Here is a 24,367-nt window from a genome sequence, read left to right on the forward strand (position 1 = left end):
CTCTCACTGCCATGTCCTGGAAACGTAGAGACAAGTGCGGTGCCTTAGACCCTCCCTCAACATGTTATTCACTCTTGTGAAAAAGAGCCTGGGAGCTGTGCAGGTAGGGGCTCAGCCATGGCTCCCTCTGTACAGCACCCAGCAGGATTCAGGCGCTGGCTCAGTAAGTGACAAGAGCAAGAACACACTTAAGAGCCATGCAAGCCCAGCCAAGGGGTAGGGATGCAGCTGGCCCGTTAGGTCAGCCACAGTGCACGGAGAGGTCAGCCATAGTGCACGGAGAGGTCAGCGCGGTGCACGGAGAGGTCAGCCATAGTGCACGGGGACATCAGGGTGCACCAGGTCTTCTACATCAATTCGGTGGCAGGAAGACCCAGGCCCCCGGAATCCTGGCAGACACGCAGGCTCCCCAGCTTTGCTCCAGCACCCCCAGAACCCAGCCACGAGCAGGTGGCAAACTCCTAGACCCTGCCCCAGCCCAGGCCCCGCTGGCCCCGCCCCTGCTCCACTGGCCCCGCCCCAGCCCAGGCCCCGCTGGCCCCGCCCCCGCTCCACTGGCCCCGCCCACCCCAGCCTCCCCAGGGCCCCGCCCCAGCCCAGGCCCCGCTGGCCCCGCCCCCGATCCACTGGCCCCGCCCACCCCAGGTTCCCCATGGCCCCGCCCTCAGGCTCGCCATGGCCCCGCTGCGCTTCGCCGCGAACCTGGACTGGCTCTTCGCCGAGCGCCCGGCGCTGCCCGAGCGGCTGGAGGCGGCGGCCCGGGCCGGGTTCCGCGCGGCCGAGGTGCCCGGGCCCTACGGCTGGTGCCCGACGCTGCTGCGCGGGGCTGCGGACCGGGCTGGGCTGGATCTGGTGCTGATCAACACCCCGCCCGGTACTGGGCCCCGTCCCCCGCCCGGTACCGGCCCGAGTCTGGGCCCCGAACCCCCCGTCCCCCGCCCGGTACCGGCCCGGGCCCCGCCCCCCCGAACCCCGCCCGGTACCGGCCCGAGTCTGGGCCCCGAACCCCCCGTCCCTGCCCAGTACCGGCCCCGGCCCCGCCCCCTCGAACCCCCCGTCCGGTACCGGCCCGAGTTTGGGCCCCGAACCCCCCGTCCGGTACCGGCCCGGGCCCCGCCCCCCCGAACCCCGCCCGGTACCGTCCCGAGTCTGGGCCCCGAACCCCCCGTCCCCGCCCGGTACCGGCCCGGGCCCCGCCCCCCCGAACCCCGCCAGGTACCGACCCAGGTCCGGTGTGACGTCGTCACACCGGCCCGACAACTCTCCAGGTACCAGGCCAGGGCCCCGACCCCCCCCCCCCCACCCCGGCCAGGTACCCACCCCGATCCTGGCCCAGACCCCCCCCCCACCCCCCCCCCGGCCAGGTACACACCTGGATCTGGGCCCTCAAGTGCTGAACTGGTCCTGGGTCCCCCATAGTCTGCTACTGCCTGACGGTGGCTGTCTAGGAGGCAGCTCCTCAGGGCCCTGGCCCCTTGGATGGAGTCTTGGCGCCTGGGGGGCTGCAGCCCCCAGGTTATGGCCAGATGTGGGTACTGACTGACCAGATGCAGGGCCCTGGAGCCAGCCCCTCCCACGTGGGCGCAGGTGTCCCGGTCCCTGGCTGGGCAGGGGTCGGCGAGGTTGCTCCTGCCTCTAACCCGGGCTGTCCTGGCTGCTCTCTCCCTAGGGGATGAGGACAAAGGCGAGAAGGGGCTGGGTGCTGTGCCCGGCCGCCAGGCCGCGTTCCGGGAAGGCCTGGCCCTGGCCGTGAAGTACGCAAAGACCCTGGGCTGCCCAAGGTAGGGAACCAGCCCAGCCCTCCCGCCCTGGCCAGGGGATGGGCCGGGGAAAGAGCTGGGTCTTGGCGACATACAGGGAGGACGAGATCATGGGTGTCACTTTAGTTGCAGTGGGAGCTGGGATTCTCCAGCCAGGGGCGCTGGAGGGAGAGGCAGCCATGGCCAGGTATGCTGGGGCCCCCCAGCCCTGGTCCCGTGCCTTGGTCCCGACCCACCACACTCTGCTAGGCAGCCTGGGCTCCTCCCATGCCCACAACTCAGCCAAGGCTCCACTCTCATCCCCTGGCCATTGCCCCGGGGTGTTGGCATAGGGGAGTGGCTGCTAGCAGCCATGGACAGGTGGGCTGGGAGGTAGACAAGGCAGTGCCAAGCATGGTCAGTTCCAGTTAAGTCCTGGGATGGGGGCAGGTAGCTCTCACCCCAGCTCCCTGCGGCAGCGTTACACCTGGCAGAGCGCCATGGGGGCAGGTTTCTGGCCTATGCTGTGCAGGGGTCAGACGATCACAATGGGCCCTTCCGGCCTTGCGATGGATGAGTCTCTTGCAGTAGTGCTATGAACAGCCATGCCCATCTTGTCCTAGGCCTGGGCTGATCAGCTGCCCTGAGAACTCAGACAGGATCCCACAGCTAGGGCTGGGGAAATAGGAGGAGAGGGGGCGGAGGAAAGTTGTTCAAATCGCTGTTTGTTTGTTGTATTACATACAGGGCCGGCTCCAGGCCCCAGCGCGCCAAACGCGTGCTTGGGGCAGCATACTGCAGGGGGTGCTCTGCCGGTTGCCGGGAGGGCGGCAGGCAGCTCCGGTGGACCTCCCACAGGCGTCCCTGGGGAGGGTCCGCTGGTGCCGGGGCTCTGGTAGAGCATCCGCAGGTACGCCTGCAGCAGGTCCACCGGAGCCGCAGGACCGGCGAGCTGCAGAGCGCCCCCCGCGGCATGGCGCCATGCTTGGGGCAGCGAAATGGCTAGAGCCGGCCCTGATTACATACAGCACCATGGGAGAGTACCACACCGCAGCTCTCGCCCCCTGGGTTTGGCTGCTGTCTCCAGCACCTGGTTCTCTGGGCTGCCCAGGGGAAATCCCGAGGTTGGGGCCTGCAGTTGCTCCAAATTGCAGCACCCTGTGCTAGGGTTCAGTGGTGGCCTCCATTGCACAAGTCTGTTCCAGCAGCTTGTAGAAAGGGCATTTCTGGAACATCTGTTCTTGGCCCTGCGTGATTGTAGCTCCTTTGTGGGCGTGGCAGCCCTGAGCGGTGTCCTTCCCCAGCATTTGCCCTGCCAGCCACTTGTAGATCCTGGCATTCCAGTGAGTCTTGCTCACAGGGGCCTGACTGTGTTCCTCTCCCATAAGGGCCCCTTGGTGATTTGCACATCGACAGCCATGTACCCCTGGCTGCCGGTGTGTAAATCACCGAGGCGGACACCTGGCTGCACACCAACTCCAGCTCAGCTGGGATCCCAGCAGAAATACTCTCCCCCTGCTCAGCCTGTAGGTGATAGCACACTCCTCCTTGGCTGCTCATGCTATCTGTGCATGCTGTGTGGTATCCGGTTGGGTGGCGTCCCCGTCCCTCCGGACATGGAGATCTGAGTGCAGTGTACTTCTGGGTGAGGTTTGAGGTTCTCTAGCCTTTAGATTCCACACACTTTCCCCCGCCCTGGAGTTGGGCTCTGGTTGGAAGGCACCTGTGGCTACAGCCCCCTAGGGCTGGAGTGTGCTAACATGGGGGGCATGCTGAGGGGTAGAGACCCCCTCCCAAGGGGTGAGGGCTGGCCTGTAGGCAGGGGGAGGTATCAAAGCCCACATTTGCCTGCCCAACCTGAGGCAATGTTGCTGAGGGCCCCTGGATCTCCCCCTCAGAGGGAGTGGTACCCCACCTCCCCCCATCTGGGGTGGCCTGGGCCAGCGCCCCAGCCACTGCAGGAGGGCAAGTGCCCTAGGACCTGTGCCCTGGTGGTGCTGCAGCTGCTGTTCCCTTCACCCCTCCTGCACTGGGCACCTGGAGCGATTTTCTGCATCCTCTGTCTCTGCTCCCGTCCCATGCGCAGTCATCTTCTGTGCCCTGTGAGCAGCTCAGCTCCTGCCTGTGGGTTCTGACTCAGGTCTGTCTGCAGGATCCATCTCATGGCTGGGCGGCTCCCTGCGGGCACCGAGCGGGCAGCAATGGCTCTGGAGATGGAAGCTACCTTCATCGAGAACCTCAGATATGCTGCTGACATCCTGGCCCAGGTATGAGGGGGACACTAGGAGTTAGCTGTGCCCCCGCCCCCCCGGGACTTTCCTGCACCATGAGAGAGAGGCAGAGACTCCCCGGGGGGGGGGGGGGGGCGTGGGGCCACACAGTTCATGAGATGACTAGGCCTCTGGCTGAGGAGCAGCCCCTACGTGGGACACCAGCACCAGCTGGAGAGGAAGGGGTGGCTGGGGAGGAAGGTGAGGTTGCAGGGAGCCATGGCTGCCCTGCCCTGCCAGCAATGGGATACAGGCATTGAGGGGACAAGCACCCAGGGGCTCACATGTGGCTTTGCAGGAGGACATGACAGGCCTGCTGGAGCCTATGAACAGCCGCATCACTGACCCCTGCTACTTCCTGACCACCCCTCACCAAGGTAAGGGGGCCCTGCCGCACTCTGACTGCCCCGGACCGAGCTGAGGGGAGCTGGGCACTCGGGCTGCAGGGCCCCTGCTGTGACTGACCTGCCTCTTCCTCTACAGCTGCAGCCATTCTGGAGAAGGTGGGGAGGCCCAACCTCCGGCTGCAGCTGGTGAGTGGCTGTGGCTTGGTGGTTTCTGTAGCACCTGGCCCTGTTTCCTTTACAGTAGAGTAAGTTCCCAGCCCCTGGTGCCAGGGGAAGCCAGAGGTGGGTGCCAATCACAGGGTGCAGCAGGTGGGTAAACCTGACCAAAGCAGTTCAGAGGAGCCTGCTGGCATGGCCAGCGGTGGGTCAGTGATGATGCCATGCCCCAGGTGGAGCCATGCCCCCACCATTCCCCAGCCAGCAGGAGGCAGCATGGGCCCCAGGGAGCGCTGAGCTGTGTGCAGCGAGGGGCAGGGGAGAGGGTCACAGACACATCCCAGGCACTAGGTCTCTGCTGCCAGCCGTGTGGTGAGCCCCTGGGCATGCCAGGAGGCACAGTCAGTCCCTGCAGCCGCAGCCGCAGCCTTGCCCTAGACCCTGAACTGCAGCTCTGGTTCCTGCAGGACATTTTCCACTGCCAGATCATGGATGGGAACCTGACACGGAACCTGGAGATGTACTTCCCGCTCATTGGTGAGGACCAGGGCTCTGCTCCAAGCATGGTGGGGAAGGCACTGGGCCTAGGGCATGGGGTGGGAGGTTTGAGTCAAGGGCTGTGGGGAGGCCTGGCCCCTGGGAGGGAAGGGACACCTCATACCATTGGGTGGGGGCAGGACTCTTCGTTAGGGGCTGTGCCCCCCTGTGGATCGGAGCTCGGGGCTGTGCCCACTACAGTGATGCTGTGGACACCCTGAAGAGACGCTGGTTCCACCCCCAGGTCACATCCAGGTCGGGCAGGTGCCTGGTCGGCACGAACCTGACAGCCCAGGCGAGGTGAACTTCCCCTACCTCTTCCAGCTGCTGGAGTCGCTCGGGTACGAGGGCTACGTGGGCTGTGAATACACCCCGCAAGGTGAGTGGGGCTGGAGCACAGGGACCCCAGCACACACTGGAGTGGAGCCAGGCCCTGCCCAGCGAGCTCCATCCAGTGGGCAGGGAAGGGGGGGTTGGACAGAGCCAGGGCCTGGGAGCTGTGCCCCTGCCAGGGGCAGGCGCTGCCGGGCTGGGAGGGGGCTGCCCACTGTGGCTCAGACAGTGGGTGCTGGAGCAGCGCTCCTGGGGGAGGAACATGCGTTAGGGGAGGGAGTGTTGCAGGACTCACCTGGCAGGAACTGGGCTGTAGCTACTGCTCCCTCTGGTACCAGCCCTGCCCTGCTCTCAAAGCCCCGGATCCGGCTCTTGTTGCAGGAGACACACTGGAAGGACTGGGCTGGTTGCACGCGTACTGGGAGAGCCGAGGCCAGCAGCAACGCCGGTATTAACCCAGCAGGGGCCCTACACAGGAATATTTGTAACCCTCCCCTTGCTAAAACAGGCAAGTTCTTTAGTAAAAAGCAAATAGGGGCCTTCTCGCCACTCAGGGCCCCAAGCAATTGCTTAGTCTGCTCGTGTCCAGCACCAGCTGTGCCCACTAAATGGGTGGAGCTGAGGTGGAGGCTGCAGCAGCTGGGATAAAGAGCAATCAATGGCTGAGATGTGGAGGGAGCAGCTGTCCTGTGCACTGATTCCCCTGTCTGTCTGGGGATTCACAGCCCAGTGCCCCTCCCTTCACACTGCCTGCTTACGCAGGAGGCTGCCTTGCCTCTCCAGTGTGCCAGCTCCAGCAGCCAGGCCAGTGCAGAGCAAGCAGCACACACACCTGCTCCCTGAGGCTTGTTGGGACAGGAGAGCAGGGCCACCTGCAGCCGGAGGAGTGCCCTGCCCCACACAGAGCAGGTGCAGGCAGCTGCCATGGGGGCAGGTCTGGGTCCAGGGCTCTGCTCTTCCTGGGAGAGGCTCCAAAACTGCCTGCTTGCAGCTCTGGGAAAGGGCAGTTACTTGGCCAAGCCTGCCCTGGTCAGGCTGGGAGCATTCCATTTGGGCCCTTGGTCCCTGCTGAGGGTCGCAGGTGATGGCAAGGAGTGGGGAACCAGCACCTTCCCACCAGGCAGCTGGCACCAGGCAGGATCTGGCTTGCAGAGGGGTGGCGAAGGCTGTTGCTCCTGCACCAGCCAACCCTGCGAGAGGGCTGGGCTGTCAGCCCATCTACCCAAGACAAGCCGCCAGCCCTTCTGGGTGTGGCTACAGCCCTTTAAAGGCAACAGCAATAACTGGGCCAGTGCTGTCTGCCTCAGCCCGGGGACTCCAAACAGCACTGGTAACTCACTACTGAGCAGCGTGGGTCAGAGAAGGGGCAGGGAGCAGCTGCTCCCTTGATGGCACCCAGGAGAACCCCCCCACATGGGCTCAAAGGCTGGGAGGGCAAAGGGAGGCCAACCTGTGGAATGCCCAGAGCCAAGTGGCTGGAATGACGGTGCGGCGACAGCCAAGGGCCCTCAGAGTCCTTCAAGACGTGCTCTGCCCTCCGTGCAGCCCCACCGCCACAGGACTCTGTTCCTGGCTCCTCCCCCAGCTCAGCAGCCAGGCTACAGGGCCAGGAGAACGCTGACTGGTGGGTGGCTTAGTTCTGCCTCCCCAGTGTGCTGGGGGGAGAGGGTAGTGGGCCATGTGGGCACTGGGCCAGCTGGGCTTGAGAAGGCCATGGGCAAGGCTGGGACCCCCCCTGCAGCACCAAGCTGAGAGCCAGGCAGCAGCGGGCCAGTCTGAGGCAGTTTATTTGACAGTGACGTTCTTCAGTACATCCTCGTAACCACCCCTCTGCTGGCCCAGCACTGAAATCCCACGCTGCTTCCACCCATCGAAATGACAGCCTGCAGCAACTGTGCTCGCTGCCCTCAGGACTGGGCCTGGCCCTGGCCCAGCATACCAGGCACCTCTTGTCACCAAGCCCAGGGATGTGCATACATGGATGCCAGGTTTCTGGGCCCCGAGATGGCAGCTGTGCGAAGTTCCTGGTGCCAGGGCCACCGGGACCATCCCTGGGTCTCCGTTTCAGATCCATTCAGTGTCAAACACACGTGAGTGTCCTTAACAGCAGCTCCCCTACCCAGGAAGGGGGGACACACCCCAGCCCACCCCTTCTGGGGAGTCTGGGCTAGCTGCAGGTCCAGGGGTGCCGCCAAGCCCCAGGCACCCTCCACTCTGTCCATTACTCGTGCATCACGTGACCCCCGTGCTGCCAGCAGTGCTGGGGGGATCCTGCTGGAGGTCAGCTCCAGGGTGTGGCTCTGTGTGTCTGGCTGGGAGGTGCTGGCCCCTGGCTAGAGCAGCCCTGTCCACAGGTTGAAGCAGGCCGTGTTGATGACAGATTCAAGGTGATGGTAGGTGGACACTAGCTGCGGCAGGGGGCTCTCACTATTCTGGGGCTGCACGGGGAACGGCTCCCGGAAAACCACCGTCAGACTCTGCAGGGAGGAACGAGCTGCTCACAGCAGAGCCACTGGCCCCCAGCCCCTGCCCGGCTTGGGGCCAGCTCAGTGCCTGTAGCTGCTCTTGGCGAGGATCCCTGCACCTGCCAGCACAGGGGAGCGGGGGGAACAACACCGGCTCCCAGAGGGACAGGCACAGCTGGGGGCAGGGGGGCACGGGACAGCACAGGCTCCTGGATGGGATGAGACCCCCAGCTGGGGGGCAGGGCACCAGCAGGCCCTTGGATACCTGGGCTCCAGGCTGCTGCCTCATTGAAATGCAGCAAGTCAGGGCTCCTGGACTTTCCGCAGCATGGTTCATGTGTTAGACACGGCCCCTGCCTGGCCCCCTATTTGTTCCCACTTGATTCCCATTCGGGAGCTGACACCTGCTCTTCAGGGAGGGGAAAATTTTAGCTCTGACAGTTCTGGGCAGAGCCCAGCCTGATGGTGAATCCCCTCTGGGCTTTGCCTGGGCACTGGAAGTGCACTCCCTCCCACTGCCCCTGGGCCGGGCACGCCTGCAGCGCCAGGCACCCGCGGGGAGCAGCTCTTACCGTCTTCCCTGAGTGGGAATCCAGAAACACGAGAACAAAACAGTCTGTGAACTTCTGGTTGAGCACGACCTGCAGAGAGCGCGACAGGTTGTCAGGCTGGGGGCTCCCTGATGTGCTTGGGGGCACAGTGCCAGAACTGGGGGGCGTGCCAGGGGGAGCAGCGACAGCACCGTGGGGTGGGGGTCAGTGCATGGTGCAGTCGGGGCACTGCGACTCCTGCTGTGCCCTCATGACATCACACCTCAGGGCAGCCTCACTAAAGCAGGCACAGAGGCGTCACATCCAGCCCTGACGCAGGCAGGAGCCCTGGGGTGCGTCTGGCCATGGGGGCTGACACGGGTGGGACAGAAGAGAGTCCTGGGGCAGGGGATCCGCCTCTGGCTGCAGGGGATGGGGCAGAAAAAAGCGTCCCAGGGCAGGAGGCGGCTCTGGCCATAGGAGCGGGGGCACTGCAGGACCAGGGGGTCTGGCTGCAGGGGATGGGGCAGAAAAAAGGCGGGCCTGGCCATAGGAGCGGGGGCACTGCAGGGCCAGGGGGTCTGGCTGCAGGGGCCCTGGCCCTTACCAGATACTGGGTGCCAGTTTCAACGTTGTGGAAGTGGCGGCAGCTCTGCGGGAAGCGGCTCAGCAGCACTTTGATGAGGCTCTGGTACCAGGGCACAGTCATGGTGAGGAAGCAACCCTGTGAGAATGGAGAAAGGGTGAGGCCACCAGGCCAGAGGAGCAACACAGCCCAGGAGCTCCAGCACTCACAGGCTGTGCGCTCAGCCCGTTCCCTGACAGCCCAGTGGACCATGCCCCACAGCTAGCCGGGATTTCCCACATGCTACATCCTCAGCAGTGCCCACTCCCGCCCCTCACCAGCAGGGGACAATGTTCCCGATGATTCCCAGACGCCATGCTGGGACTCTGCCTGTCCCCAGCGTGTGCATGTGCCTCCCCCCACCAGCTGGGGCTGATGGGCCCTGGGGGTGTGTGTACACATGCCTATCTCCAGTGTGGGGTGATGGGTCCCAGGTGTGTGTGCCCCCTGCCCCATACCAGCTGGGGGTCGATGTCAGCAATGGATTTCCCGTGCACTGCGTTCAACAGCTCCTCCAGCTCCCCCAGTGACAGCTTGCCCAGCTTGAGTTTGTCGGAGGCCAGCGGCTCCAGCAGGAAGAGGCGTTTCCAGAGGTTGTCCCTGCGGCAGTGGCACTTGGCCAGCTGCACCATGCTGCTCAGCTGTTTCTGGGCTACGGCCACCTCGGAGGCCAGCAGGGGGAAGAGCGGCGAGGTGTAGAACAGCCCAGGGCCCAGCTTGACCTGGGCACCGCCTGCGTAGAACTCGCTGCTATCCTCTACCTCCTGCCACAGCTCCCTCTCCGCCTGCTGCTGCCAGCCCTGACCCGGCTCTGGCACCTCCTGCGCCGCCCGGCCCACCGCTGGCTCCAGCGTGCTCTCCCGCTGCAAGCGCGGCTGCTTCTTGAAGCGCCGCATGTCAGCTGTCAGCCGGGGGAACAGCTCCCGTTGGCTTGTCATGATGACGTAGAAACGCAGCCTGAAGAGGAGACACCTGTGAGGAGGGAGCGCCCCTGCCAGCCAGGCTCTGTGCCCCCAGGGCCTCTGGAAACGCTCCTTCCCCAGGCAGATGTGCCAGCCAGTGCCCACCCAACCCAGGTCCTCACCCCCCCTGCCAGCCAATGCTACCTTGGGACTGCACTGGCACAACCACACTGTGTCCCCAGGAACTGAGCCGTGAAAGCAGCCCTGGCCTGCAGTGCTGGCCTGTGCACCAACCCCCAACCATTCCCCAGGCACTTCCCCGCCCAAGTCCCCCTCGGCCTCTCCACCCATCCCTGACCAAGGGCTCTGGTTCTCACCGGAGCACGTGCCTCTCCGCCTCGCTCTGCTCCTCGAACGGCGCAGCGCTGTGACACACCAGCAGGGACACATCAAAGTCGTCATGGTGCCGCAACCCCTCTGAGTCTTTGTAGGAGCCTGAGCTGCAGGCACAAGCAGAGTGTTGGGGGCCAAGGCAGTGCCACTCCCAACCACAGCTGGGCAGCAGGGCCTTGCAGGAGGTGTCTGGAGAGGGGTGAGGAGAACCAGCTGCAGCACCCACCCACCATCCATAGCCCAAGACCAGCAGCTGGTGTGAGAGCATCTCCCAGCCCCAGTCCTGCTTCGCCCTGGCCAGGCAATGCCCTGAGTGGGACGGGCACTCCCAGGTGCTCACCTGTTCCAGATGGAGACCAGTGCGTATTCGTTCTGCTCCATGCCCGGGGTCCCCTTCCTGCCGTCGCTGCCCACAGCCAGCCGGACCATGCGCAGGGGCTTCATGTGGTAGGTATTGGCATGGTCTGCCACGTAGTTGTAGAGCTGGTGGGCTGTTATCATGTTGGTGGGCATGGCCAGCATGCCTAGCAGAGGAAGAGTCAGTGTTTGCCAGAGTGTCCCCATGTCTTCAGGGGCAGGTCAGGGCCCCCAGAGCCGGACACCAGGTATCTGCTTCCCAGCCCCCAGAGCACACTCACAAGGCAACGTCGCCCGCCCCGCAGGCCCTGGGCAGGGCTCTCTGCACAGCCCCAGCTGTCACTCAGTCCCAGACAGCTGCGCCCTGGAACCATGCAGGTTGGGGGCAGTGGCACAGTGTGCCCCAGGCGGAGTGGGTCCATCCAGGCCAAGGAACGGATGGGCTGGATGACGCACTGAATTTGAGAAAGGCGTCTCCAGCTGGGGAGCAGCCCCACCCCTAGGGGAAGGGCGAGGGCCAGAGCTCCTGCATGGGGGGGATGGATTGAGCCAAGAGCACCAGGGCTTGCAGGGCCACTGGCAGCGCCCCTCCCCAGCTCACCTTGGAAGACGTGGTTGCGGCCGAATTTGGGGATGTCGGGGTGGTGGGCAATGAAATCCTCCAGGAAGCTGGTGAGGTGGTAGCCCTGGCGCAGGGCCATGTGGGAGCCCAGCAGGTACTGGTGCACGATGCGCAGGTGAAAGTCATAGCTGAACGAGTGCACGTGCATGAGGTCCCGCACCTTGTCACATTCCTCCGTGAAGAGCATGGAGAGCTGGGGAGGGGCACAGGGTCAGGGGAGCCCCAAATGCCTTGTGCCCTGCTGGCAGCAGAGTGAGACATGCCAGCAGCCTCCTGGCGAAGGCACAGGACCTGGCAGTGGGGAGCTGCCCATTCACCCCTCTCTGCCCAGGCTGCGCCCAGCCCGAGGCAGCTGTGTCTGTGTCGCTTCAATTCCAAGCCCTGGTGCAGAGGTGCTGCGGACACCTGGCTGCTAGGAACCAGACGGACCCACAGCTGGCTTTGAGTGGCAGGACCCCAAACCTGACAGCCTGCAGCAGCTCAGCTCTCCCATCATTAGCCTAGATCTTGGCCCTGCTGCACGGCCCTCCAACCAGTCAGGACCCCTCCAGGCTGGCATTAGGCAAAGTCATGCCACGGGCTCTGAGTCTGGGGCAGGCGGCGCAGCGCTCTGCAAGGATTGCAGCAGGGTGAGGGCAGAGAGTCGAGCTGCCCCCAGAGCAGGGAGCTAGGGCCTGCTTCAGTCTCCACACTTCCTGCCCAGCCACCCCCTCTGCCCTTCCCCACACGCCCCTGGATGCAATCCGTCCTGCTGAGCTCAGCCACTGGCAGCCCCTGCAGGACGCAGCACAGCTGCTGGGAACCCGCTGCGGATGGCTTGCCTGGGCCAGCTCTGACCGCAGACACACCCCATCCTAACTGAGTACAGCTGACACACAAGGCCAGTTCCCAGAAGGCCTGACGAGAGGAGGCAGAGGTGGCTTCCCCCATCCAGATCCTGGGGCAGCCAGAGGCCAACTGGGCCAGAGCACAAGCTAGTGCAGCCTCAAGGGCACTCCTGTGTATGCCGCAGTCCCTGCCCTGGTCCAGGATCACCAGAGCTCACCACGAGGTACTGGCATTGCTGGGCTGGCTCCAGCACCTTCATTCCTTACAGGGATGCCCTCTGAGTGGCACCAAGGGGACAGAGCTGGCCCCGAGCGTTCGAGAAATGGGAGTGAACAAGCAGCCAAGGGGACGGGGCAGCAGCACTCGCTGCATCCAGACGCAGTACCCTGACCCTGTGCCAGCAGCAGAGAGAACACCAAGCGGATCTAAGAAGTGAGCCCAGCAAGAAGCGCCTTTGCCCCAGCCCTGGAGAGAGAAGCAAGACACGCAAGGCTGTTTCCAAGCCCTCTCCTGAGGGCTCAGGTGCCTGCTGGGATGTCTCTCCCATGGGAACCACCTAGCAAGAGGCCCAGCATCAGCCAGCACCCAGGGCAGGAAGGGGCTGTGGGTACAGAGCACCCAGCATGCCTGGCAGGGTGAGCCCCAGCCCTGCACGGGGAGATGCTGCAGTGCCATGGCAGTAGTGGGAGGAGAGGACGTACCGCAGACTCAGAGATGGAGCTGGGTCCCATGCAGCTCTTGCTACGAGCTCTGGCCGTGAGAGCACCCTGATGGAGAGAGGAGACGCGCAGCCAGTGGGACAAGGGGACACTGCCTGGCACTGCCCAAGCCTGCCCCTGTGCCCTGCCCGCCCTCCATGGGCCACAGGGAGGAGACAGCACTCCAGCCCTGTGGAAGAGAGGCTGACCCTGCAGTCTCAGCCCCTGCAATGAGCCCCATGCTAGCCAGCCCTGCCCAGTGCTCCCTGCACTGCAGAGGGAGGCCAAGCACCCCTGAAGAACTGGGCACTATCTCCTCATCAGATGCCCCAGCAGAGGTGGGACAATGCCTGCCACCCACTGCAAAATCCTGGGTGACCTACTGGGGTGACCTGGCCCCCTGCTGGAGCCTACAGGGGTCTATGGTGACAGGAGCTCAGCTCATAGCTGGGCCCCACGCAAAGGTTCCCAAGAAAGAAGGCTCCATGCACCCTCAGCAGCTGCTTCGAGGGCCTGGCAGACTTCAACCCAGGAGAACAGCCCCACCAGCCAGCCGGGGTGATCAGCTCTCGGTACGACCGAGTCCCGTGCCCCTTGCCCAGCTGGAACGTATAGGGTGCTGGCTCCCTGGGGAAGGAGGGCATGTGCCCCATTCCCAGAGGCCTCCTGCAGCCAGCACAGACTGCTAGGGCAGCAGGCAATGGACAGCTGGCCCCTCTGGCAGCAGCCCACTCCTCACGAGAGAGACCAGGAAAGTTGGCACGCTCTACACCCGATCACTGCTCCCCTGCGGCTCCATGGGGAGCGGGGCAGCCCCAAGGCACTGCAGGGGGCATAGCAGTGCATGGTACTGGATAGGCGTCTCCCAGCCCAGGTCGGTCCATGTGCATTCTTGACCCTGCTCCCCCCTTGTTCCAGTGAAGCAGAGGAGCTATTGCTTTTACTGCAGGAAGTGAGCCCCAGAGCAGCCACCCCAGGCCAGGCCTAGGGAAAGGTGGAAGTGCTACCCAAAGCCCTTGCAGTCCTGCCCTCCTGTCCCGGCAGGAGATTCCAGCCCTGCCTGCCCAGGATGGAGCAAGCACCGCAGGCCAGCTGTTACCTGCGAGTTGACGGACTGGCCCATGGGAATCCGCGAGCACTCCAACGCATACTGCTTCACGCAGAAGTAACAGCCCTGCGGAGAGAGCGCACTAAGCATGTGGCCCATGGGCAGGCATGGCCCGGCTGCCGACAGCCTCCCAAAGGGCCAGCAGGATCCTGTGCAAATAGCCAGACCACACCCCAATCCTGCCTCAGCTCCCCTGCGCCAGGCGTAAGATCTCCCGGCCTGGGCCTTCCCCCATCTGTGGCCTCACCACTCTAGTCCCAACCAGCCATGAAAGCCCTCTCCTTGGGGCGTGGCTGAGCCCTATGCCCTCCCTGCTTGTCTCACTACCCTCCGCGCTGCCTCTTGGGCATGTCAGGCCCTTGCTGGGCTCATCTGTGAGGAAGTGCGCTGGGCAGGGACAGCTCTGTCTAGACAGCATTTCCGCTCCCACCTGCTACGTGGGGCTCATCTCCTTCAGCAGCTAGCTCTTCAGGGTGGGGGCAGCGCCCGCCCGCACTGGGGCAGCGCCCAGCACAGCGTGAGCATGGCTGGCACATGAGAACAAGGCCCCAGGCTGGCTGCAGCCCACCATTGCAGACACTACGCACAAGCTCCATGGGAGCCCTAAGTGAGCTGGGCACAGAGCACCCGGGTGGGGATGACAGATTCCTGCCCACTCACCTGGAAGCCCAGCTCCATGAGCACTATGCCACCTGGGAGGGCTCTCTGCAGGTGGTAGGTGGTGACTGGGGGGCTTGTGCTCTGCAGAGAAGAGGAAGAGAGCTGGTCAGAAGGCAGGTGGGTGCTGGCGCCCATCAGCAGCTGTCATCCATGCCAACAGCCAGGCGGCACCAACTAGGAGATGCAGCTGGCATGGGCATTCCTCCCTCTGGAGCCAGCTTTTGTTCCCCCCACTGTTGGAGTCAGGAGGGAGACCCAGGGACACCTGGGGCTTGGTCTGTTTATCTGAGAGAAGGGGAAGAGGAGACTTGTCTGGAGGCTCCCGCCTTGGGAGGTGGTTTCTGGTCAAGGGTCCGTAACCTGCATTACAACAAACCTAGGGCCATGGTGGTTTCACTGGCATTTGGAGACTAAGCCTGACCGGACACTGGAGGGGCTGTTCTCCCCTGCAGCCTGGCACAGAGATCCCCCCGCCCAACCAATTCCTACCCAGAACCTCTCGCTGAGGCCTGGGCATTTACTCTGTTTAACTAGGTCACTCGGTGCATGAAAAATCCACTCCTCTGAACAGCAAAGTTAAGTCGACCTAACCCCGCCATGTAAACAATGCTAGGTTGATGGAGGAATTCTTCTGCCAACCCAGCTGCCGCCTCTTGGGGAAGTGGACTACCCGCAGATTTCCTCCCGTTGGCATAGGTAACACCTACACTGATGTGCTACAATGGCACAGCTGTGCCACTGTAGCATTTTAAGTGTAGACACACCCTGAGCTAGAGCAGATCTTGCAGAAAGACACTCCCGGTTTGGGTGCGGAAACTGGAGAGTCCACTCACATCCCTGGGTGAGTTGTTCTGCTAGTTAATCAACCTCACAGCTTCATTTGTGCCTTATTTCTAGTCTGGGTGGTCTCGCTTCTGCTCCCAGCCAGCAGAGGAGCCCTCCGCTATGGAGCTCTCCTCCCCAGGTGTGACCGCAGCCACGACCAATTCCCCTCACCACCACAGACTGGGCTCCTCCAGTCTCCTACAGGCAGGTTTTCCTCGTGCAACAAGCAGAGCATCACACTGCATTGTGTTACACTATTCACGTGCCCCGTGAGAGGCACCTGGGCCCAGAACACGCCCTCCCCCCACTAAGCTGGAGCTCTGGGAGAGGGGATGAATAAGCTGTGGAAGGAGCCCGAAGGGTCAGAACTGCGTCCAGGGACTGGGCAGGGGGCTGCTGGGTTGCAGAAGAGGGTGCTAGATACTGGACGGGCGTGCTGAGAGCATGCCTGGGGGCCCCAGGAGAGGGATGTGTAGAACCTCCAGGATCCCGTGATTGGCTCTGCTCTCAGCAGCCTGGTGAGTAGCCAAGAGCAGGCATGTGAGTGGAGCAGTGACCCATGCCCGCCCCAACACTTGGCTCTCACCTTCGGACTCCCGTCTGCTTTGGGCTTGTAGGAGAAGGAGCCTCTCCCCTCAGTGCCCAGGAATGCCAGAGCTCGCATCCGGCTCGTGCTACTGCAAGGCAGACAGAACAAAGTCAGCTGACCAGAGTCACCCTGCAAACATGCCCTGCCTGCCCGGACGTCACTATGCACGGGGGGGGGGGTTCTGAGTCACACTGACCTGCGGGCGGGTGAGGGGGGCCGCACCTGCACCAGGATGAAACCCATGCTCTGCAGGTACTGAATGTACTGCTGCAGGAAGGCATTGCACATCTCCTGCAGCCAGGGCTCCTCCTTCAGCTTGCAGGGCAGCACCTCTGCCGAGTCACAGCTGTGGCTCCGGTCCCGCCCCGACGCCGTTGAGTCGCTTGAGCGATGGCGCTTCTGAAAGACAAGGGAGCCAGGGTAAGCTAGCACCTGCGGTAGAGAACGGCCAGAAGGCGCTGCCCTGCCCGAGAAGAGAGGGACCTGCTGGTTGATAGCTGCTCAGCTGCTGCCCCCGAGTGCTGGAACACAGGAATTGCCCGGCTGGAACAGCTCCGAGGGCCTTCTGGCCCAGTGGCCTGGCCCTGCACAGCTGGGGCAGAGCCCCTCCTCCAGCTCTGGGGAAGCTGGCTCCCTCCCTGGGACAAAGCTGCAACTCAGGCAGGGTGGGCCCCATCACAGCACAACTCCCACTTGGTGAGTCGCTCACCTTCCCCTCCAGATTCGCCTGCTGGTCGGCCTGGATCTGCTGCCGGAAAGCTGGGTCGAAGAGCAGTGGTGTGGCACAATAGTGAACCAGGCGCGAGGACTGCTTCAGGGTCTCCAGGTCTGCCAGCTGTACAGTACAAGCGGCACAGCTGCAGGAGGTGGCCCATGCCCCTCCACGGCCCATGGGAGCCCCCTTTTCCCCCAGGCCCATGCTGGGAGTCCTGCCCTTTCAGGGCCAACCCACCTGCCCAGGGGAACCACTGGCTCTGCAACCCTCCCCCCCACCAGTCCCAATGCAGGATCCCCCACCCCTGGGGCAACACCTCCCCTCGCCCCATGTCCCCGGCCACCCCTGGGGGCAGTGACCATGTCAGAGCGGGGCGGGATGCTCATGCTGATGGGTAGCACTTACACTGATGGGCATGTTGGACTGTGCCGATCTCTGCTGCCAAGTCACAAAGAGATTCTCAATCTTCATCTGCTTCTCCAGCTCTAATAGGGAAAGGAATGGCCATGGGAGCCAGAGCCAGGCCCCTCCCACCCCACAGGCCCCCCACACTATCCCCTCACATAAAGTAAAGCCTCCAACCCCCCTTGAACTGCGGGCCAGGCTCCCTACACTCCTGCTGGGAGAGGCCAGGGCTGGAAAGCAGGGGAGGCTGAAATGCTGTGGCTGTGAGCACCCCCATCCCCAGAAACCAGTGCCCGGGGCTGGGGGGCTCCCCCTTTACCTCTCCTCTCCAGGCTCTTGATTTCCAGGAACTGGGCACCATGCCAAGACACCGGGTCACGTGGCCCCAGCTCTGGGATGAGGGGGACGCCCTTGAGGGTGGTGACATCTCGCAGAGCTTCGTCGAAGGGCATCATGTCAGGTGGGAAGTGCAGGGATGGCAGGCTGCGCGCGGAGCTGCTGAGCCGGCCTTGCTCCTTGCTGGGGGGAGGGCTCGAGCTCCGGATCAGGGCATCCACCTCCAGGGTAGAGTTCAGGAAGGGGTTTGGCTCCTAGGTAAGCAAGAGACAGCCCTAAGACACCCCTCACCCTGAGCCCGGGAGCTGGGAAAGCCCCTGAACACCCGTCTAGACCTTGCCCAACAGCCTAGTCCCAGGGCTCTGCCCAGTCCTACTTCTAATGTGGCCCCTGCCATAGGCAGTGAATTCCCCAGCCTGGCATGGCCTACCTCTCCCACCAGAGGCGGCTGTAGATTTTTTGCCATCCCAAGCAAAAAAAAATTTGGCTGCCCCCACCCCAGCCCTGGGCTCTCCCCACCTCCCACCTGACCCGCACCCCCCTTTTGCCCCAGCACTGGGCTCTGCCCCCTCCACCCACACTCCCCTGCCACCCCAGCCCTGGGCTCTCCCCCTACTCCCTGCCACCTGCACCCTCCTTCTGCCCCAGCCCTGGATCACTGGTAATTCGCTCCCAGGGTGGGTCATTCAGCAGGAATTTTGGATGTGCACAGAACACAGACGGGATTGGTTCCCATGTGGTTACAGAACTGCAGTAAAGTGGAACAATTTTCAGCTTGTGTGATTGGAGGATCTTTGGATGCATATTATAAGACTGGCCTCCATAAATGAGGAAAAGTTTATGTGCCTTTATTATTCTTTTGTTCCACTCTTTCTTTCTATGGGGAATTTGCCAATGCAGTATCACTGTCTTCCTTTTAAACAAACAAAGGCAATGGCTGTTGAAAATAGCAATTCCAGTCCTAAAAACCATGGGGAAGCATTTCTTGCTCAATTTTATCTACTTTTTCTACAGCAGGTTGCAGTGGATCAGTATATTTGATTGGGGAGAAATGAAGTAACAGCTGCCCAAACTGAGCTTGAGCACTCCTGAATTTTGAGGTGTTCAAATCTGGAAGGCAAGTGCTAGATTCCCTGTCTGAATATTAGCTACATCTGGGAAGGAAAAGTCAAATTCTGCTTCCATGGCTCAGAAGTGGAAATCCTCCTACATGCTTGGTGCTGTAACTAAAGCTGCCCAGGTAGAGAACCTCCCCTCCCTTACTTTTCATTTTAAATTCTAGTGGGACTCATATACCTCCCTTGCCAGGCTTCAGATAGAGAAGGGCACTGTCCATTTAGTCCCCCCAATTTCTTCTTTGGGGGCTGCAAGGTGAGGTCACACCAGTATCCCTAATCCAGTCCGGGGATGTCTTCTGAAGGGGATATCTGGGGCAAAGCCTCCTACTCCTTGGGCACACTTGTTCCCCATTCACAGAGCCACCTCACTCTAGCAGTGAGCGCTCCATTCACAGCAAACTGCAGCATGAGGTTTCCGCTACCATACTCCCTCCCCCTCCCTTTCCCATTGATCGAGGCCAAGGGAATGCTGGGAAATGTAGTTCTTTCCCTGCTCCAGGGCTGACTCTGTAGGTAGGGCGCTAACCAAGGAACTACAGCTCCCAGGGACCCCTGTTGGTTCTCAGCTCCCAGGCTGGATCCCTGCTGGCTGCCACCCCTGCGAATGGGCTGCCCCAAGCAGCTGCTTGCTTTGCTGGTGCCTAGAGCCGCCTCTGCCTCCCACTTTCATGCCCTTGGCCCCTGCTGCTGTGATAATTTTACCAGAACTGTAAGTAAGTGAAAGTTCATAAGAACCAGTTGGCGGGAAAAGGTGCCAAAGGCAGACGCACTGAATTAGTCCCAACAAAAGGGCCTCCGGATAGAACGCGAGGACTGCGTTAAGGTCACGCATGGTGAACAAGAACAGGGTGGGATCAGAAATCAGTGGACCAAAATTGGTATGTTGGATGTTAGGTCTAATTGTTGACCAAAACAATGAGGAAAAGAGCTATTCCACCCATCGCTCCCTTCAGTAGGGTCTTAAGAAAAAAAAGTGTGATGGAATGCACACTGGATTCACACTAGTGTAGTCATCTGTGTACGAACAGGCCTGGTGAGATATCACTTGAAAACTAATAACTTGCTGGTCAGTAATATCATGGTGAAACGCATGTAGCAACATGACACGTAAAAGCATGAACATGAGTTGGAATCATGACTGATGTGTGTTTACCCATTCCTCAGATTTGTCTGGTAAACGAGTTTCTCAAAAACAACGGACAAGTTGACGCTTCTAGCCAGGTGTCACCGAAGTTGATGGGCGATCACTAAAGCTGCGAGTTCGTCACGGAAGTAACAGAATCCATGACTTCCTGGGACTGCTGGGACTTCTGCAGCGATCAGTACAGCTGATCCGGGGGCCACCTGAGCAGCTCTGACAGCCCCTGGGTTAGCCGCACTGGCTGCTGCTGGGGCAGTCTCAGGTCACCCCACCCCAGCAGGAATTTCGGTGTGGGAGGAGGCTCAGGGCTGGGACAGGAGGTTGGGGTGCAGGAGGGGGTGAGGGCTCCGGCTTGAGCTTACCTCGGGGGACTCCCCGGAAGTGGTGACATGTCCCTCCCTCGGCTACTAGGAACGTAGGCGCAGCCAGGTGGCTCCATGAACTGCCTCCGCCTGCAGGCGCTGCTCCCGCTGGCTGCAGTTTCTGGCCAATGGGCACCACGAAGCCAGTGCACAGAAATCCCTGGCCATGCCTCCGCCTAGGAGCTAAGGGACATGTCACTGCTTCCAGAGAGCTGCTCGGAGCCAGGCAGGAACTCTGCCAGCCCCGCCAGCGCCCCCAGCAACAGCGGGGATCCCCCTCGAGCTCCCAAGATTTAGTCAGGGGTATATTAGTACAAGTAATGGACAGGTCACAGGACACAAATGTTTGTTTACTACCAGTGACCTGACCATGATCATGACTTTTACTAAAAATACCCGTGACTAAAACGTAGCCTTAGCCATCACCTCTCAAGCACTCATTCTTTCTTCCTGACCCCCTTCCTTGCCAAACAAATTCTGCATCTTAGCAAACAACAGCATGAAACCTCTTTCCCATCAGACTCCGTGTCTCCTTTCTCTGAGCCTGAAAGATCTTTATCTAGGTGTCACTCTCTGGAAAATGAACTTCAAAGAGAGACTGACCTGTAAAGGTGAGGGACAAAACCACCCCAAGTTCGTTCTCTCTCTTCACGTAAGAGAGCAGAAAGAGCCACCGACCTTAGGAGCAGAGCCTGACCTGAAACTTGGTCAACATCGCTACTGAAAACCTGTGGTAAGAATTTCACCTTGAACCAAGGCTAGTTTAAGGTTAGAATGTGCTTTATCTATTTCTCTTGTAACCACTTCTGACTTTAACGCCTCGTTACTGGTACTGACTTCAAATCTGATCTTCTGTTGTTAAAGACACTGGTTTTATTCCTCAATCAAAATTAGTTCCTGTGACATTATTGATATAAACTGGGACCATATAGAACATGGGTTGCAACCAAGGTCCTGTAGTGGCACCAGATCTTAGGTAAAGGGGGTCATATAAGGTGTCCAAGACCAGGTTACGGGTTGCTGGTTATGATTATGCTGTCTGTATGTATGTATCATTTGGTAGTTGAAATTATAAGTATTGGCTGTATACTGTCTATATTTCAAACTTATGCTGTGTTACTGGGAAAGATCCCAGACAAGTGGGTGTTAGCTCTGCTTAGCCTGCTTGATGGCCCATTAAGGACCATCAGCTACACAACTGACCCATTGAGAGGAGGCAGATATGCCTTGTGACTCAGCAGGGTGTGCAGAAACTGGCCCATGTGACTGCAGACTCCATTTTGCTGTAATTTTCCACAGTAAGAACAAAGAGGTTCTTACACCTGGAAAAGCCTATATAAGGCTGATGCCTCATCTCCATCTTGTCTTCAATCCTGCTTCCTACCTCTGGAGGGACTTTGCTACAAACTGAAGCTCTACACGAAGGACTGATGACCCATCCCAGCAGGGGATGTACTCCAGAGACTTGATTTGAACCTGCCGTTTACTCCATCACTGCTACAAGCCTGAACTAAGAACTTTGCCATTACTGCATGTAATTGATTCCATTTAACCAATTCTAGCTCTCATCTCTAGTTTTTTATGAATAAACCTTTAGATTTTAGATTCTAAAGGATTGGCAACAGTGTGATTTGTGGGTAAGATCTGATGTATATATTGACCTGGGTCCGGGGCTTGGTCCTTTGGGATCGAGAGAACCTTTTTCTTTTACTGGGGTGTTGGTTTTCATAACCATTCATCCCCATGATGAGTAGCACTGGTGGTGACACTGGGAGACTGGAGTGTCTAAGGAAATTGCTTGTGTGACTTGTGGTTAGCCAGTGGGGTGAAACCGAAGTCCTTTTTGTCTGGCTGGTTTGGTTTGCCTTAGAGGTGGAAAAACCCCAGCCTTGGGCTGTGACTGCCCTGTTTGAGCAATTGGTCCTGAACTGGCACTCTGTTGGGTCCCGCCAGAACCACATCGTCACAGTCCCATGCTGTGAGCTCTGGGGGTAGCTCCACTGCAGGCAGCAAGCTGCTCTATGTCGTTCCCGTGCAGGAACAAGGGACCTATCTGGACAGCTCAGAATAGCACATACATTTCTGGGGGGGGGCGGAATTCGGGACTGGGAGTGCGTTGGGGTCACCTGACAGGTAGTAAGCAAGGCTGCTAGGAGCCAGCGTGTGCCTTGCATTTGCAGACAGGCTCTGGGTTAGAATTGCCAAACAGAATTGTGGCTGTACACAGACACTCGTGGTGACCTGTGAGCGGCCCAGGTGGGCGCTACAGCAGTAAAGCATTGTGGGGCTGGCAGTGCCATTACCTGCTTGCTGTCCTCATGCCAGGGTGTGTCCAGGTGGCAGTAGTGGTGGAAGAGCCCCAGTTTCTGGCTGAGGAGGCAATGCACGATGTGGGAGCGGGCGTTCTGCCACTGCAGCAGGCGGGTGAGTGAGCTGTTCAAGGAGCTGCCCAGGTCCGGGGACCAGTTGTAAGTGTAGAGCATCAGCTAGAGGGGAAGGGAGCTGGTGAGTGCTCTGCTGGGGGTGGGGGGTGGGGGGGTGGCACCAACTGAGCCATGGCCAGGCCGCTGTCACTCAAGAGCCTATGGGCTCCTGCTGCTACACCCCCAGCCGGCTTCCCCTACAGGATAGATGGGGGGCACAGCACCACCTCAGCACCCAGCCCATCACCATGCAGCAGGAGGGCCCAGAGCTGCTGACTGCAAGGTGCCTAGGAGCACAGGCTGGCCCTGGGCCCTTGGGAACAATGGCCGTTATCAGCATGCCCGTCCAGACGGGGTGGCAGCACTAGGCCACAGAAAGACCACGGGTTTGCCGTGCAAGGGCAGACAGGAAGGCAGCTGCCCAGCATTGCCCTGGCTCGGCTGCCTGCTCTGCCCTGCCCCACCCCACTGTTACACAGGGCCCTGTGAGGAGCCAGGCCAGGCTGCCTTCAACCACAGGCCTGCCCGGAGAGGCTGCAGGGCCAGGCTGGATTTGTGCCCACCTTCTTGTCGAGGATCTCCAAGAGAAGGAATCTCTGCCGCGGGGCCAGTGAGGGGCTGGAGTTGGAGCCCTTCTCAGTCAAGCTCAGCTCCACGGCCTCGAAGTGCTGGAGCCCCTTGTGGGCTGAAAGAGACCAGAGAGAACCACCATGTGCCTTCCTGCTGATCACTGCCTGCACCCTGTAGGGAGGCATCGGCAGGAACATGGGTGCCACAGGCCCCTGGTCCTCTGGAAGGAAGCCCATGACAGCAACTAGCCAGGACCCAGCTTGAGCGTATCAGCGCTGCAGCCTGCCAAGATGCAGCTGGCCAGGAGGGCTGCACTCTAAGTTCCAGCCTAATCCCCAACCACATGTGCCAGCCCACGCCCCACCCTCAGCACTGAGATCCCAGAGCGACTTGGCAAAGTTGCCCCAGGCCCATGCTGGGCTGCAGTGTTCTGTGCCCATGTCTGATACCCATTCCGCTCCCAGAGGTGGGTACATTTCAGTGGGTATGTAGGGAATGACCAAACGTTGAGTGCCACCAAGCTGTAAGGAGCACTCCCCTTGTGCTCCCAAGCCCTGTCTGCCAGGCCAGTCCCCAAAGCAGCATGATACTGACCAGTCACTAAGGAGCAGCATAGCCCAGGCAAGCCTGAACGAAGGGCCCGTGATGCTGCCATGCCAAGTCCAGGGTGGAGCCAAGGCCCCCTCTCCTCATCCAGTCCTGAGCCAAAGATGGGCCCAGGGGCACATCCCTGACTCCAGACAGGGCTAAGGCTGAGAGCTCAGGCAAGACAGGAGCAGGGCTCGGGTCAGGCTGGCACCATGCAGAGCCACCTCTCCCACGCGGCTCTCATTTGCCACTCTCAGCTTGTAGGAAAACCTCAATGCCGTGACACCTGTGCAGCTGCTGCAGAAAGGGGTCTGCACAGCGCAAAGGGGTAAGCGCCTCTGCCTGCGATAATCACGGAGACATCAGCATTGCTCACTATTTCAGCCCCCATGCGAGCGGGTCACAGACCTGTGCAATTTACTGCGGGTGCCCACATTCTGGAGCCACGAGTGAATGGCGCTGGGAAGCCGTTTTATTTTTCCCCAGCCAAGGTGCCAGGCCCAGGGGCATGTGCACACCCCACCCTGGGGAACCCAGGGCAGCTTTGGGCGCTGCGCATTCCTGTGTGTGACATCTGCCCCGAGCAGCACCAGGCTGGCAGACACTCGTCGTCGGCGCTTATTTTGTGGGTGTGGCTTGGAAGAGTGCTCTGCAAGAGTGAAGGTGTGCAGCTGCAAAGTGCCCAGCCTGTGCCTGGAGCCCACCCTGAGGGCTGGAGAGGAGCT

General features: G+C 60.9%; 2 protein-coding genes across 2 annotated transcripts in view; one reads left to right on the plus strand and one right to left on the minus strand.

The window, feature by feature from the left end:
* The first annotated feature begins 664 nt into the window (after window positions 1-664).
* Window positions 665-5,948, plus strand: HYI (hydroxypyruvate isomerase (putative)). The gene is made up of 8 exons (XM_050961242.1): window positions 665-874; window positions 1,670-1,781; window positions 3,892-4,006; window positions 4,308-4,386; window positions 4,493-4,542; window positions 4,980-5,049; window positions 5,294-5,428; window positions 5,764-5,948. Exons 1-8 carry the CDS (start codon window positions 676-678, stop codon window positions 5,835-5,837), a joined length of 834 nt encoding a protein of 277 aa, XP_050817199.1. The 5' UTR covers window positions 665-675; the 3' UTR covers window positions 5,838-5,948.
* A 1,203-nt stretch (window positions 5,949-7,151) lies between these two features.
* The window catches only part of SZT2 (SZT2 subunit of KICSTOR complex), a 76,827-nt gene continuing 59,611 nt past the window's right edge, over window positions 7,152-24,367 (minus strand). The window contains exons 57-72 of the mRNA XM_050961273.1: window positions 23,048-23,169; window positions 22,365-22,547; window positions 17,424-17,694; window positions 17,105-17,184; window positions 16,694-16,819; window positions 16,181-16,383; window positions 15,982-16,072; window positions 14,571-14,651; window positions 13,902-13,976; window positions 11,256-11,469; window positions 10,638-10,821; window positions 10,282-10,404; window positions 9,461-9,959; window positions 8,985-9,101; window positions 8,420-8,488; window positions 7,152-7,859 (exon numbers count right to left, since the gene is read on the minus strand). Coding sequence (XP_050817230.1) covers window positions 7,716-7,859; window positions 8,420-8,488; window positions 8,985-9,101; window positions 9,461-9,959; window positions 10,282-10,404; window positions 10,638-10,821; window positions 11,256-11,469; window positions 13,902-13,976; window positions 14,571-14,651; window positions 15,982-16,072; window positions 16,181-16,383; window positions 16,694-16,819; window positions 17,105-17,184; window positions 17,424-17,694; window positions 22,365-22,547; window positions 23,048-23,169 — 2,582 coding nt within the window. The 3' untranslated portion in view covers window positions 7,152-7,715. The remainder of the gene's footprint in view (window positions 7,860-8,419; window positions 8,489-8,984; window positions 9,102-9,460; window positions 9,960-10,281; window positions 10,405-10,637; window positions 10,822-11,255; window positions 11,470-13,901; window positions 13,977-14,570; window positions 14,652-15,981; window positions 16,073-16,180; window positions 16,384-16,693; window positions 16,820-17,104; window positions 17,185-17,423; window positions 17,695-22,364; window positions 22,548-23,047; window positions 23,170-24,367) is intronic.

The sequence above is a fragment of the Gopherus flavomarginatus genome, chromosome 7 (assembly GCF_025201925.1).
Source record: "Gopherus flavomarginatus isolate rGopFla2 chromosome 7, rGopFla2.mat.asm, whole genome shotgun sequence".
Classification (NCBI taxonomy): Eukaryota; Metazoa; Chordata; order Testudines; family Testudinidae; genus Gopherus; species Gopherus flavomarginatus.